General features: G+C 41.8%; 1 protein-coding gene across 1 annotated transcript; it reads right to left on the bottom strand.

Annotated features, from left to right (window-relative positions):
- Positions 1-3,446: 3,446 nt before the first annotated feature.
- Positions 3,447-16,926, bottom strand: LOC124280836 (2-oxoglutarate and iron-dependent oxygenase domain-containing protein 2-like). Its single transcript, XM_046716818.1, has 6 exons — positions 16,794-16,926; positions 12,847-12,903; positions 7,683-7,793; positions 7,137-7,236; positions 5,845-5,969; positions 3,447-4,034 (listed from the first exon to the last, which is right to left on the bottom strand). The coding sequence occupies exons 1-6, from the start codon at positions 16,905-16,907 to the stop codon at positions 3,519-3,521; spliced, it is 1,023 nt and encodes a 340-aa protein (XP_046572774.1). The 5' UTR covers positions 16,908-16,926; the 3' UTR covers positions 3,447-3,518.
- Between the last annotated feature and the right edge of the window lie 61 nt (positions 16,927-16,987).

The following is a 16,987-nucleotide window of genomic DNA, read 5'->3' as shown; positions in this document are numbered from 1 at the left end:
CTTCTCTTGAATCCTTAGTGACTTCTTTAGAGACTTTATTGATTCCTCCAGCGAAGATGGATGGAGTTGTCCATGGGGTTGTGTAGAGCGGTGTTGTGAACTGTTCACCCCAACTGCAGTTGGCGAGGAGACCTTGACGACGAGCCAGTGTAAGAGCTGCGGAGACGGATGTAAGGTGATCCGTCATGAACTGTTGGTCCTTCTTTTGCATAAGGAGGGCCGAGTATACCATTCTGTCGTCTTCTGATGTGGATTCTCGAAACCTAGTGATGAGAGTTTCGTTGATAGTGCTGGATCTGTTGAGGCCGAAAAACATTCTTCTGGTCATAGTCTCGACTTGAACCAGCTTGCGGTCTTCGATCCTGTACGCCTTGGCCTTGGCATCGTTGATGACTTTAAAGTTATCGTCGATTTCTTGTGCTTTAAGGAAGGGATCAATATTATGGGCAGAGAACTTCTCTGGCGCTTGAACTGTGGTAAGCGCGCGCTTCGAGCTTTAGTGGCTGTTTGGAAGGCTGTATCCAGGTTCTGTGGAACCGTTGCTATAGGATCAATCGGAGGTAGGGTGATCGTGTCTGCGTCGTCCTCCCTCATAAGATAGGCGTTAGCCGAATTATCGTCCTTCGAAGGTGAAGCCAAGTCCAAGTTGTTGACCATCCAGTAACGGATTTCCGCCTCAGAGAATATGATGCCTCCATCATCTTCAGTAACAGGATCGCTGATTAGAGGCCGATGATACTCTTCCGATGGTGACTGAGGTGGAGTCCTGTCCGGAGACCTTCTTGGAGACCTGCACGGAGACTTGTGAGGCGAGCGTCGTGGTGACCTGCGTGGCGATCTGCGTGGAGACCTACGAGGAGATCTACGAGGAGAATGGCGAGGACGATCGACGTGGAGAACGGCCCGACGAGCTGTGTCTGTAAGGCGACCTTCGCGAAGGTGAACGACGATGATAGCTTCGCGAAGCTCTAGGGGAATCCCACGATGACTTCCGGTACGAAGATGACTTGGAGACTGTAACTGGTGTCCTTCACGAAGACCTTCGCGAAGCTTCATCTGAGTCCGCATCTGGGGAGTGACGACTTGACCTTCGCGAAGGCCTTCGCGAAGCTTGATCTGAGTCCGGGGATGAGAGGATCCTCCTTCGCGAAGGCCTTCGCGAACGTTGATCATCGGAGTCCGAGGTAGGTGACGATCTAGAGGTCCTTTGCGAAGGCCTTCGCGAACGCTGATCGTCTGGGTCCTTCGCAGAGGTAGGCTGTGACTTCCTTCGCGCAGGCTGGTCCCTCAGTGGTGACTTGGTAGCAGCAGATACGTTGATGGGAGGTCCCTCAGGGGTGACGTCTACGTTGGAGCCTTCGCGAAGGCTCAGGCCCTGGGCTGGTTGTTTCTTCTCCAGTCCGTAGCGGTCTTCCATCAACTTCATTAGTTGTTGCACCAGGTCGCCCGGGACGGTCTGCGAAGATGTAGGCGCTGCCCTACCTGCGTTGGTAGCGACGGGACCCATGGGAAGATCATCAGTCATCAGCGTTGATACATCGGACTGATTGCGGATCTGCGCTGACGTCACTGTAGCTGAAACCGGCCGTTTCTTGTGATGAACATCGGGTATGATGAGCAGCTGCTCATCATACAGGCCCTGTTCTGCAGTTCGTGTGGTCTGCGTTGGTTTCCCCTTGGTGGTAGACGCTGCCCTGGGGGTGCGCTGAGAAGTAGATGCCCTCTTAGTCTTAGGCTGCGACTACGGGATGTCTGGTGATGCAGGACGCTTCTTGGAGACGGCGGACTGCGTCCCACGCCTCTCCTCCGAAGGAAACTCCAGCGGGAACACCAGACGGGAGGGGGTCGTCCTACAGCAGTTGACTTGAGAGGGATTCGGTAGCATTATCCATTCCTGGATGTAGCTTACGTGACCTATCTGCTGCGTGTCTCAAGACGCAAAGTAAATATTTGTTAAAAGCAGAATTAGATAAATTATTACAATAACTGCAACGTGAACTGAAGGAACATGGTACAGTACAACTATGGCATATTAAATGCGGATCAGCAGCAGAAAAAACGTAACTTGCAAACAGTACAGATTTTCATGAACGTAGCCTACTGAACAATCACGGCATACACCGCGAATAAACAGCAGAAAATACGAATAATTATCAAAATATATTGTTGAAGGATACTAGCTAAACCTCTATAAGGTAACTAAGTAAGAAATATCAAAGGATATAGTGTGTAGGGAGACACAGGCGCTCTCACATCCTGCTCACTGGGCGAAGAAGGAGAGAGTGAAGCATGTGGGCCACGGTGGCGCCGTCTTTCCCGCCAGTGGAAGCAAAGAGGGGCAACTCTTGGTGAGTAGTGATTAGTGATTTTACGTATGTTTCAATTGAAGGGAGCTTCAGTAGGGAGATACAAGTGTTCCACTGTGTTCGCAAGAAGAAGAAGACAAGCAAAAGAGCATGAGTCAGGATAAGGAAAAATTTGTACTTACTGGTACATAACAGAAGGTAACAGCAAACATTAAAGACAATTGGTACACTTTTACATTAGCAGATTTTACAATATGTGGAGCATGTCCATACAAATCCAACATTTTAAGACATACGGGATATATGAAATCAAGACCATAACACTATTAAGCCTTCAACACAATCAGTTAAATCCTGTTCCCATATTAAGATTGAAACATTTTGTCAAGCCAATCAACACAGATTTTATATTCTATGTACTTGTTTTCAAACAAAATTAATATACATACAATTACTGTGTCTGGACAAAAAACAATTTATTACAGGCACATCTCTGTAACAGTTTACTTTGTGAGTGAGTGAGTGAGTATGATTTTACTCTGTTATTAGCAATATTCAAGCAATATAACGGTGGGGGAAACCACAAATGTGCAAAATCAAACCCAGGACTCTCAGCGTGACTAGCGGACTCTTTCACCATTAGGCTACCACAACTCCCCCTTATTTTGGGACCCATGAAGATCCGGGTTAGAACTGATCTTCAGTTACCCATGCTTGTCGCAAGAGATGACAAACGGGATCGGGTGGTCAGGCTCGCTGACTTGGCTGACATCATATCCCATTTGCATAAATAGATGCTCATGCTGTTGATCACTGGATTTCTGGTCCAGAGTCGATTATTTACAGATCACTGCCATATAGCTGGAATATGTATTGCTGAGTGTAGCGTAAAACTAAACTCACTTGCTCAATTCGAAAGTGATCTGTTTTCTGTGTTTTTCATCATGCCTAACTTGGGAAGAAAAAGGCAAAGTTTTGGTTTTACGCCGCTTTTAGCAATATTCCAGCAACATCACAGCGGGGGACACCAGATATGGGCTTCACACATTGTACCCATATGGGGATTCGAACCCGGGTCCTCGGCGTGACGAGCCAACGCTTTAACCACTAGGCTACCCCACTGCCCCTTAAAAAACATAAAAAAGGCAAAGAAAGTAGTCCGATTGCTCAGGCCAATCAGTAACATCAGATGATAACATGTAAATGATTCCCCTAAGAAGCTGTGCACACATCAACCACAGAGTCCTCTCTTGTAAAACCATCTCCAAAGCCTACTGCCTCCACTAAATCTGGTTCATCATCACACATTGGACACCTCTGGTTCCGAACCCTTGAGGACCGCATCCAGACAATCAAGTTATACCTCTCCCCATCCTCGATAGGCATTGCTCCGTGAAGGTGCTGTCCTCTATGAAGAAGTCCAAACATTGGCTGATGGTCATACCGACTATATCTGTCTGTACGTCTTTCTGTTCTCATATCACCAAAATATAGAGTCCCTCCTGTAAATTCTTTCCCAAGAGCAATGTTCAAAGTGATTTCTGCATTGTCATAGTGATAGCTGAGGTCAAGGTCATCCCCTAGTTTGTAGGTCACAATAAAGGCCTTGTGCGAGTCAAGGTCATTTCCGCCCCAGTCTGGGAAGAGGATGGATGTGATGGGGCTCAGGTAATGTTTTCTCAAGGGAATGATGAAGTCTTCGTCAAATCCTAACTCATTCAGTAAAATCTGAAAGTGCAGAGAAAAGTGCTTGACATTGCTTGATTTCATACTGTGGAATAAAATATTCACCGTGTTCAATCGTGGACCCATGAAGACCTAGCTTAGAATTAGTCTTCAGCAACCCATGCTTGTCGTAAGAGGCAACTAACAAGATCGGCTGGTCAGGCTCGCTGACTTGGTTGACACATGTCATCGTATCCCAGTTGCCTGGATCAGTGTTCATACTGTTGATCACTGGATTGACTGATCCAGGCTTGATTATTTACAGACCACCACCGTATAAAATATATGGAGACGGTTACTTCTGCTTAAATACCTATGGAGCTGATTGGGTCAAGATTATATATCATACAAAATGGAGATGGTTACTTCTGCTTAAATACCTATGGAGCTGATTGGGTCAAGATTATATATCATACAAAATGGAGATGGTCACTTCTGCTAAAACATCTATGGGGACAAATGGGTCAAGATTATTTACCATACAAAATGGAGATGGTTACTTCTGCTAAAATACTAGTAGCTATGGAGCAGAATGTGTCAAGATTATTTACAATACAAAATGGAAATGGTTACTTCTGCTAAAATAGCTGAGGGGACAAATGGGTCAAGATTATTTACCATACAAAATGGGGATGGCTATTTCTGCTAAAATACTAGTGGCTATGGAGCAGAATGGGTCAAGATTATTTACCATACAAAATGGAGATGGTTATTTCTACTAAAATAGCTATGGAGCAGAATGGGTCAAGATTATTTACAATACAAAATGGAGATGGTTATTTCTGCTAAAATAGCTATGGAGCAGAATGGGTCAAGATTATTTACCATACAAAATGGAGATGGTTATTTCTGCTAAAATAGCTATGGAGCAGAATGGGTCAAGATTATTTACCATACAAAATGGAGATGGTTATTTCTGCTAAAATAGCTATGGAGCAGAATGGGTCAAGATTATTTACAATACAAAATGGAGATGGTTATTTCTGCTAAAATAGCTATGGAACTGAATAGGTCAAGCTTATTTACAATACAAAATGGAGATGGTTACTTCTGCTAAAACATCTATGGGGACAAATGGGTCAAGATTATTTACATACAAAATGGGGATGGTTACTTCTGCTAAAATACTAGTAGCTATGGAGCCAAATAGGTCAAGATTATTTACCATACACAATGGACGTGGTTACTTCTGCTAAAATAGCTATGGGTCAAAATGAATCATGGTTATTTACCATACAAAATGGTTGAAGAAAGGGCAAAGAGTGCTTTTTTACAACAGCTGAAATGCGAATGGGAACCAGAGTTTTAGTGCATCACGGTTCAGACAGATAATCAACCATCAAATTTAAGGTCTTTTAGGGGCTTTTCAAGGCCCAATCAACAATTTTAAGGAACTATAGAAACACATATATAGATAGTTGAATACACACAAGGAGATTAACTCTTAGCAACATCGCTGCAGTGGGAAAATTTTGCTTCATGATGGCGATTAATTAACACCAGCTGTCACAGTATTTTCAGTTTGTATCAATTTCCTGTAAAATCACACCTTGATAAGTTTTGATAAATATAGAACCTTTAGGTGGCAGATTAATTTGGGCCTTTTTCATGACTAAAACGAAGGTAGGGCCTTTTCAAGATAAATGCACAAATTTTAGTTTTTTTGAAGCATACAAACCCTGTGCATCATCAAAATTCAATCAACTTTCTAACAGGTGCATGTGGTATTCATAAAGGTATACATGTCTGATCATATAAATTATCTGAATATTTGGTATACAAATAAATGTTATTGAAGCAATTTGCAATTTACCCCATATTTGTTCATGGTGTTTGGTCGACCTTTAGGACAGTCGCTGTTCTCAAAGTGTTCTATTTCCTCTAAAAACAGATTACAGAAACTCTGTTGGAACACATGAAACTTGTAGAGCCGACTTCCTGAAACATACACACAATAACCGAACATTAACCTCGGTGTTCCTGGAACAGGAATCTTTCTGTTCCTTAAAACCTGTGAAGATCCGGGTCAATCTTCAGCAACCCATGCTTGTGCTAAGAGGCGACTAAAGGGATCGAGTGGTCAGACTAGTTGACTTGGTTGACACATGTGATCGATGCTCATGCTGTTGATCACTGGAATGTCTGGTTCAGACTCGATTATTTACAGACTGCCGCCATAGAGCTGGATTACTGCTGAGAATAGCTTTAAACAACATCCAATCAGCTGCTCCTTAAACATACTGGCATGCACATAACAAGAGCCTTAACTTTCCTGGAATATAGAGACGATGACACAATGTTCCTGGACTGACTGACTGACTGAGTTTGGTTTTACGCCGCTTTTAGCAATATTCCAGCAACATCACGGCGGGGGACACCAGAAATGGGCTTCACACATTGTACCCATGTGGGGATTCGAACCCGGGTCTTCAGCGTGACGAGCCAATGCTTTAACCATTAGGCTACCCCACCGCCCCCAATGTTCCTGGAACATACAATGACAGAACATTACCACAATGTGCAATAGACATAAAGAAGTTGTCTATCCATCAACATTGTTCCTGTTTAACCTTTTTCCAAGATTACTATCTATATAGATTACTGTATAGTCTCCACCATGCCTCATGTAGGTGGATGATGGGCTATACAGATTTACATGAGGCACACTGTGATGTAGTTCAATATTCTACAACCTCACTGTGTGCAACTCCAAAAGTAGGCTTTAAACATTAAACTTCACGTAGGAATCTAAATCCAAGTGCTACAAATTGAGGTGAAATTGGGTTTAACGTCGTGCTTGAAAATATTTCGCTCATATGACGACCAAGTGCTACAAGCCAAAATTAACATATAACTGGAAGACTGACTGACTGACTGAGTTTGGTTTTACGCCGCTTTTAGCAATATTCCAGCAACATCACGGCGGGGGACACCAGAAATGGGCTTCACACATTGTACCCATGTGGGGATTCGAACCCGGGTCTTTGGCATGGCGAGCCAACGCTTTAACCACTAGGCTACCCCATTGCCCCATAACTGGAAGATGTCCTGAATAACTTACAACCCAAGTTCACCAGAATCTTGGAAGTTGGATGGGCAACTCACCATCCTGAGGCTGGAGTCTCTTCATCACAGCATCTGCTGTAACACCCTCACTCTTGCACTGTGCCACCAGATCCAGGAACTCTGGTGCCAAGTAATCTTCCTGTGGTAACCAACGAAACACCTTGTTAAACATCCTGTGAGTGAACCCTATAATTAACTGGCAGTACAGGACCCATATTGTTGCAGCATCGAAATTCAGTCAAACCACGGCATGTCAGGTTTATTAAGCTATGATCACAGTATGGATGGTGCTGACATAAGCTGAAATATAATCAGTGCAAATTTGCAGGGTGATTGTGAGTGAGTGAGTGAGTGAGTGAGTGAGTGAGTGAGTGAGTGAGTGAGTGAGTGAGTGAGTGAGTGAGTGAGTGAGTGAGTGAGTGAGTGAGTGAGTTTTCCATGGGACTTGGCAATATCCCCGGATAAGCATCACAGATTGTACAAATGTAGGTCACTCTATGACATAGTTCAATTACTGCACTATCCAAACTCCAACAGTAGGCTTCACACATTGCACTTCTGGGAACTAACAACAAGCAAACCAACCTTAAGTTTGTATATATCTTCATGTCGAGGTTGGTATGTTGCAGATATTATTCTCTGTCTTGCCAACGAAGCTCTTCCCAGACTCTGCCTCCTGTCAATCTCCTCCTGGATCTGAAGAATGGCAGAACATGCCAAACACACATATTTTTTAGAGCTTCACCAATAATCAATACTCCAAACCAATTTCTTTCTGCATTGTGTATTCACATTAATTTCTCTGAGTGGGAGGACAGTATTAGAAGCTAATATGGTGAACACCCAGATAGTATTCGGACGTTGGTTTTGCCAACATTGCCAACGTTGGGTCAACGTCCGAATGCTATCTGGGCAGGGATGATTTAGTTATGGGTTGACACCTTTTTTATTGGAATGGATGCCATCATTACCATCGCACCCATGCAGACAGGTGTAGAGTCATCATCATCATGTACACCACCGACTTCACCATCCTCACCAACCACATCTTGAACGACCCCTCCACCTACAAGCAGCAGAAGATAGACCCCACCAACCGCCTACAACAAGATCAGAAAGCGATCCTCACAGAGCTCAGAGATAAAAAAAATGATAAGTCCCACCCTACTCAAGCAGCTCAGATTTCCCTATCCTAGATCACCCTATGCCTGAACCAAGCCATTTTCAGTGTCCTCCCGCCCTAGCCCCAAATCCAATTTCCCCTATTCATGCCTAGCCCAAAATCCAATTTCCCCTATTCATGCCTAGCCCCAAATCCAATTTCCCCTATTCCCGCCTAGCCCCAATCCAGTTTTCCCCTATTCCCACCTAGCCCCAAACCCAATTTTCCCCTATTCCCACCTAGTCCCAAATCCAATTTGCCCTTTTTCCACCTAGTCCCAAGCCCAAAACTGTGGTGTTGTTTCCCTGATACCTTACTGGCAAACAAGGATAAGTTGAGCACCGACCAACTGACGCGTATCAGCATGTATCATCAGAGTGCCGCCCACTGTGAGCCATTGTGAGCAAAGGGGCCCCAGGTTGTCCGCGACCAATTGACCAACATAGATAAGTCGGGGCCTGCCTTCTCACATAACATTCTCGCCCCACTTGGTAAATCAGCAAAATATTTCATTTCTGACTTCATAGTCCTAGGCCAAATGTTAGAAAAGTCCCTATCTTTTAGGATCTCTCAGCAGCAGTGAAGGCATTATCAAGTAATTGGTATGACAACTCCCACCCTCAAGAGATTCTTGTCAATGTGGAACTAGACACAGAATGTATCAGGTTTCCTTAAACACACAAGGTTTACCCCACTGTTGAAACAGTGTCCACATGTTCATAGACTTACTTCATGAGTATTAACCGCATGGTTTAATGGATGGTGACAAGCACTGGTGTTGAACATGATCAGGATATGCAGTATGGGTGATAAGGCCTGGTGTATCATATTACCTGATAATGATGTTATCTCTACATTTGGCCTAGGAGTATTCATGGAATTCTGCAACAACATCAGCACCATCTCCCAGCCAGGCAAACTAACTTGTTATGATGTAGATCAGTTCACAGATTTCCGAGAGAAGCTTGAGCCTTTGTCATGAGTGAGTGAGTGAGTGAGTGAGTGCGTGAGTGAGAGTGAGTGAGTGAGTGAGTGAGTGAGTGAGTGAGTGAGTGAGTGAGTGAGTGAGTGAGTGAGTGAGTGAGTGAGCGAGTGAGTGAAAATTTAACGTCACATCTTCATTATTTCAGCCATATAGTGACAAGAAAGGTTTCGCATACACAATAAGTACAAGTTGTTAAATAACCAATCATCAAAACCTATTACTTTAGGACTTTCTACAACTTGTGAGCACCCATGAAAAAAACAGCCTATGACTTTTTGCAGTGACTTCATGTTGTTTGTCACTAGGCAACCCCATCACAGTTTGCACATTTCTCACCTTTGTGACAATCTGTATCCTCATGGGGGTCTGCACACAAGTACAGCTGTTAATCGCTTTTCAATGTGCTTCGCCAGGTGGCCCTCGAAGACCAAAAACTTTATGACTGCTCTGTACTCAAGCTTATCCATTTCTGCCATTTCAATAGGGGTACATGTGATTAGATGTCACGTGATTGGAATTAGCGAATTGCGCATGTCAATATTACGTTTATGCAAATGACACGCACATATCATACGCACATATCAGTTATTTTTATCAGACGCACATATCAGAAGTATTTTAGGCTCAACACCTTTTGATAGCCCCTTGCAGATGTCGCGTTTCAGAGAGGCACATCAGTTCACCATATTCTACAAGCCATCGGTAAACAAGTTACAAGAAGCAGAAACAAACATCCCCCAGGCGTTGTCTACCACATTCAACGAGACTGCGGTGACTCATACGTAGGTGAAACATCCCAACCCCTAAACTTGAAACATCAGGCATCTTTGAAGAAAAGAGACTCAGACATATTCGACAAGACTCAAGCCCATCCAAATCAGACCATCCTTTGGAACATCATCAACATCTTTGAAACCAACCGGTCAGGCAAACAAGATAAGAAAACTCTTAGAAGCAATCAGCATTAAATGACTCAACCAGACAATCCACAGAGATCAAGGTCATTACATCCCTATTGCTTAGGCCACGCTTTTTTTATGTACTTGGTTTATGGATCCGCTGACACTAATTTTTGCTAAAGTGGAAAAAAAACCAATTCACTTTTGCCATTTTTCAAATACCGCCAATAAATTACATCCAAATAAATAATTTAAAAATCTACTTTATTGAAATTGACTTTCTATTATGAATTTAGCATCTGTGCAAAACAAACTTTTAAATATTGAAACATATAAAATCGCCAAATGTTCCCCCTGCCATGTTTCAAGACACCATGTTTTTTTGTTTGTTGTTTTTTTCCTCACTCAGGAATATTTTCGCTATATGATGGCAGTCTTTAAATAATAAAATCTGGACCTGACAATCCAGTGATCAACAGTATGAGCATCAATCTACACAATTGGGATACGGTGACATGTGTCAACCAAGTCAGCGAGTCTGACCACCCATCATGTTAGTTGCCTCACACGACAAGCATGGGTTGCTGAAGGTCAAGTCTAACCCGGTTCATCACGTGTGTCAGACTCTATTTGTTGTTTGTTTGTCACAATATCAGTAACACCCAACCTCCATCATCTCCTGCCAACAAACTATGTGTTACTTCTGTGTGAATCCAAAGTTGTGAAAAATGCTTATGCTATTTTAAACAGAAAGAGGGAGTGATTATTACAGGACTGGAGAATAAGATTTTTCATAAGTTCTTGTAGAGTTTAGGAAATACTAGAGAGAGTTCACATCTGGGTAAAATAATGTGGTCGCACAAAAATATTGGAGAAATAATCACGTTGTACGTGCAGAAAAATTTGCACTGAATGTCAATTAAGCAAATGAAGAGCACATTTCAATATGTATTTTCAAAATGTATTTGAACTGTAGAAATCAGTTAATTCTGTTCCCTAAATACTGTACTCCCCTGTAATCACACAGGCCTCTAATACTGTACTCCCCTGTAATCACACAGGCCTCTTATACTGTACTCCCCTGTAATCACACAGGCCTCTTATACTGTACTCCCCTGTAATCACACAGGCCTCTAATACTGTACTCCCCTGTAATCACACAGGCCTCTAATATGTACTCCCCTGTAATCACACAGGCCTCTAATACTGTACTCCCCTGTAATCACACAGGCCTCTAATACGGTACTCCCCTGTAATCACACAGGCCTCTAATACTGGTTTATAGCAGTGTATGCCCAATCGGCGAGAAGCTCCCCACAAGATCTAGGTAAGTCAGATTTTGGTTAAAATTCTAACCAAGATATTCACGGATATGACTGTTTGTAATTGCATGACAATGACACGGAATGTTGATTATAGTATTACCAAGAGTCTTGATTGTTTATATTTGCATTTGCAGGTCCATGTGTACAAATAAAACTGACAACCTGGATCAGATGGTCATATACTAACGGAAAAAAGTAACTGTGCATAACATAAAATTGGATAAAATAACAATTATTTGAAAAGGTACAAAAATAACCATAAATAAACATGTAGCAAAGCACTTTACATGAAATGTGATGTCACATATCGCGTGGCGGATGCACTTTGTGCACAATGAACTTGTTGCATGCTTTTTCACACCTGATGTTCATCAAAGTCATATTGAAAATTTAAGAATGGTTGATTATTCTGAATGTTGTGGATAGAATGTTAATTTTAACCTAAGCTGTGCAAACGTTACGGCACGGCTTACAGAAACTCATCGCGCCTTGGGTGTGCTGGGGACTGGAATGGCCCAAAATGAAGTGGTCAGGCATTTTGCTGTCCATCTAAACCTGATCTCATCTCTATGGAGACGTTTTAAACATAATTGGAACACGAGAGATTTGCCAGACAACCATATTCGGTTGACCCATATAGGTAATCTATTCCAGACTGCCAGTTTGACCGCTCGGACCATTCCGAGCTCAGATAGCTGGGTAAATGTGTACAGATGGCGAGGTGAAAGGTATTTTGATGCGTGTGTTGTTCAACATTGTCAGTTTGGGGGTGGTTCGTTATAGTATGGGGAGACAACACATCTCATGGTCGGACACAACTTGTCATTGTCAATGGCAACAGGGATGTGATCATTGGGCCTCATGTGCAGCCGATCATTCAAGGACAGAAATGTTACTTCACACTTCAGCAAGATAATGCCCGTCCACATATCGCTTGTTCCCGAGACAGAAGAACATTCTGGTACTCCCCCGGCCAGCTGTTTCTCTGGAGCTGTCCCCAATCAATGTTTAAATCAAGCCCAGAAACAGCCATTAGCTGAATTGGGACAAACGTTGTTTCAGACAGGGAACTACATTCCCCAAGCTTTCTTCAGTCATGTAGTGTTGTCTGTGCATCCTCATTGTTAAGCCTGCATCAACACCAATGGTGGGCACACATGATTGATAACGAATTTATGAACTGACCACATCTCTTCAAGGCCGTGTCACGATGCCTTGTGTCAAATCATACAGATTTTGATATTATCCTGTCAACAGTTGAGCAGTGATTAAGGAAAACACCACAAGTCATGTTATAATCTGTTTGCATTAAAAATTGGCATAACATCAAATAATGCACAGTTACTTTATTCCAGTAGTATAGCTTCTTCATCAGTACCTTTTGGATCACATCCTCAAGCTGCTCCTCAGTGTTGCAACCCTTGTCTCTCAGGACCTAAAACATGAAATAGCTAGAATTAATGACATGGAGCAATATATTGAAGTGCTGGCTTTAAACCAACAATAGATAGTTTCACATCTTTGAAGGGCATTTAGAGTGAGTGAGTTTAGTTTTACGCCACACTCAGCAATATTCCAGCTATATGGCGGCGGTCTGTAAATAATCGAGTCTGGACCAGACAATCAAGGGATCAACAGCATGAACATCGATCTACGCAAATGGGATACAATGACATGTGTCAACCAAGTCAGCGAACCTGACCACCCGATCCCGTTAGTCGCCTCTTATGACAAGCATGGGTTGCTGAAGACCCAGGTCATTGACAGGTCGTATGTCATATGAACATGTAAATGCACCCATGGGCTTGGGGTAGGGTGTTATCTTATTAAATTAACTTAAAAGCCAAGCAAGTGATGTAATATAACGCGAATATATACTTAAATCATTCTACAAAAGTCTCATTCACCTAATTGTTTGAAAAAAAGTACATATTTCCATTATTGTTCATTTTGATGATTATATTTGTGGAAAGGGTCCTTATTTATCATGTAACAATTCATATATTTTTCTGTTATCATTATTCTTCCTACTGAAGTTATGAGTTATATTGCTATATATTATTATATTATTATACAGTACCAGCAGCCTGACTTTATGCAACAACGAATCAACATTTTATTTATATCATTACACTATTTATATAATAAATTATCATTTGTTTGGCAGATGCCCAGGAAAAAGAAAGTTTTTATCAGCAGTCGTCGGAAGGGCTACTCAAAGAGGGGTCCAAGACAACAAGGTGTCAGTTCTTCCTCTCTCTCTGACCATTCTTATTCATCAACTGTTCTTGGCGATTGCAGGTAAGTAATAATGGAAGTTAGAAATTCACAAATGATGTCTTTGAAAAAAAGAGAGTAATTTTGTGTTGATATTTTGTAGTTATTGGTATTTATTCATTTTATTGGTGTTTTAAAATACGTTTAAAATATCAAAGCAATTGTATAATCAAATATTAATATTGTTTCTTTTCTTCTGTAAAAAAAGGTATAATGTAAATTATTAAGTACAATATTCCCATCTTGAGTAAGCAACCAGAGCTTGGTTGAAATAGCATTGGCAACCAACTATTGCATAATTTTAACAGCTATTTAGAACACTTCAAATTATTTTTTTTAATATTAATATTGTGTATCTCCATTTTCAGTTCAAGAGATGCACTATGGGACAAGGCATGGAAGTCATTCTTCATAGACCTCACCGGTGAACCCACAGATACCCCATGCCTGGAAGAAGCGACAGATTCTGATGGTTGTTCGGCTGATGAATTCTTTGTTATTTTGGACACAATTCACCAGTATGAAAACAGATATTCCGGGCTTATAACGACACGCATTTCGCGAATAATAATACACATGTTCAGCGATGTTGTCAGCTGACATGTGCAAAAAAGAGATAAGATAAAGATTAAGATTATTGTAATCAGTTTATTGGAGCTGTCCATGTAATGTTTGACTGTCAGTCGCAGCCGGTGAAATCCCGCTAAGGGAATTAACTCTCAACCCGGATATTACGCAATATTGTTTACGTGGTTACCAGAGTGCTCATTTGCGAATGTTTGCGCATCTGTTGCGCATGTGTACCGGTAGAGGGAAGTTAGCAGCAGGGTGTCGATGTGTATCAGTTACATGCCAGGCCGTAGCGCTGATGGTTAGTGATAAACTGTTGGAGAAGGCCGTCCCTCTATTATATGGTCTCTTGTTGCAGGCGCTTCGGTGCCTTGTGTAATGGTTTAACCATTAATACTTCCAGTGGCTTGTGGTCGGATTGGACACTCACAGATCGGTCGGCCGTATGTGTACTGGTGGAACTTTTCCAAGCCAAAGACAACTGCTAAGAGTTCATTTTCTATTTGGGCATATCTGGTTTCAGCATCTGTAAGCTCTCTACTAGTGAGGGCGACGGGTTGACTGTTCTGCAGGAGTGCAGCACCCAGTCCTTTCATTGATGCATCATACTGGAGAGTGACTGGCTCTTTGCTGTCAAAGAACTTCAGTACAGGGTGATTGCTTACCAGCTGCTTCACACTCTCTACTGCTTTGTCATGTATGTCTTCCCAGCACCTTCTACATCTTTGGAGGTCAGTTTTCTAAGCGGTTCACACACATCGCTTAAGTTTTGGAGAAAATTGTGACGTCATTAAAAAGTGTGTATTTACAGAAGGCATTATTTGGGCTAGCAGACGATTGGCTTTTTGAGTGAATTGAAGCAATTCAAAGCAGAGAAATCCGACATTAGAAGTGAGATCTTTTTAGGAATAACGAATCTCAGTGTTATAGGCAGTGTTGTGTGTACCTTTATGTTTAACCTACCTTTCGTATTTCCATTTTTGCCAGATTTTGTTTTACGAGTAGCAGAGGTTCTGTTGTTGTTGACAGCACCTTGTGACCTCTGTCCTTGCACATGTTCTCGTAAAATCGCACGATAATAACGGCCGTCGAATAATGGAGAACGTCGAAAAATGGTAACGTGAGGATATAATAGCAAGTTCAAGTTCACCAATGTCACTAAATTGTTTCATTCCCTATCAATCTACTGAAAAAAACAGCAACACTCAACTAGTCACACCAGCAATCATTCCAGGTTACTTTATGATATAAATACCATGGTGTAACATGTTTTCGGGGTAATAACGCAAAAGATGATCATGTAAATTATTGCATATCAGTAGATTATCAAAACTGTAATTCCGTCATTAAATATCATCTCACCTTTCATAAATTTATTGTCAGAATGTTCTGTCGTCCACTGGTTTCCAATGCAGTGAACTTTTTGTGTCTGTCCGCCAGCGCGAGCGCGAGAAGTGACGTACCATGTTTTCGGGTTACTTGTTATAGCGCCGGGTCACGACCTTGTATGGAAGCCCAGGTGATGCATTTATCTCCCAAGAAGTCAACAAATACAACATGGCATTGTAATGAAAAGTCAAGCAAACTGGTCATTTTTTTCTTGATTATTTGAGTGGTTTTTTGTGAAAATTGTTGAAAATAAACATATTTACAGGTAAGTTATTCAATCATGTGCACACTCATTCTTCTTGGCATGCCATGGCAAGGACAATAAACATGATAAAACATGTCATGTCTGCGCAGTACAGTGACATCGCAGCAGTATTTTAAATGAACCCAGTGGTCACAAGCCGAGACGAAGTCTGCAACACGAAAAAGAATATATGTAACAGATTACCAATTCGGTCTTCCATAGTTTTTTTATTATGTCAGCAACATTCCATTAGAGTCACCTGATGTTTATGCTTGGCTTTTCAGTCTAGCAGACGATGGTCCACTTGACAAGTTACGAGCTTTATTTCAAAAGTTATGATCACATTTATGAAGGTTCTGAAAGTGCATTACGTTCTAGGGTAGAATTTTAGTACTTTGACAGAAATATAGGTCACAACTTAAGTGAAAGCTGGATATTTCAAACATTTTGTGTCCCAGTTGCCACGGAAGCTTCTGCACTGGAGACGGTGTTTACAGGTGGCGCTGTCATCTCTCTGTACGCGAGAAGTTACGGGAAAAAGACATACACCGAAAACATGGTTCCCCCGAAAACATGGTACGGCACGGTATGTGATATATTTCACGAATGACATTACGAATTCTGAAATGGCGATGCTGTTACAGTTATATATGAGAAAACATGTATTTGTACTGCCATGATTCACTTTTGTAAATACCGCTAAAATATGTAGCGACACTGGTTAAACTCGATTCTTGTAAGTTTGCCTGTCGGACCCCTTCCAAGTTCGAAGTTCTCTACTGACTCTACCCAAATTGTGTCGGTGATTTCAAGGTCTGGTTAGCATGTCATTGCATCATACAAACCTGTTCAAACTGGGAAATGAATTGTTTCTTGTTATCATATTGAATGTGGATGCCAAACTGTTTCAAGAAAATATTCTTTGTGTAGAAACACCGACAGGAGTAAAACGTCTTCATGAAGCTGTTTTTATAAACATTTAAGAGTTACCTCCTCTTTCGGGTCGATCAAAAATAATAATTTGTAAACGAAACTAAAT

The sequence above is a fragment of the Haliotis rubra genome, unplaced genomic scaffold, assembly GCF_003918875.1.
Source record: "Haliotis rubra isolate DU_JTF1 unplaced genomic scaffold, ASM391887v1 Scf275, whole genome shotgun sequence".
NCBI lineage: Eukaryota > Metazoa > Mollusca > Gastropoda > Lepetellida > Haliotidae > Haliotis > Haliotis rubra.
The sequence above is the reverse complement of the archived record's forward strand: the minus strand, read 5'-3'. Positions and strand labels throughout refer to the sequence as shown.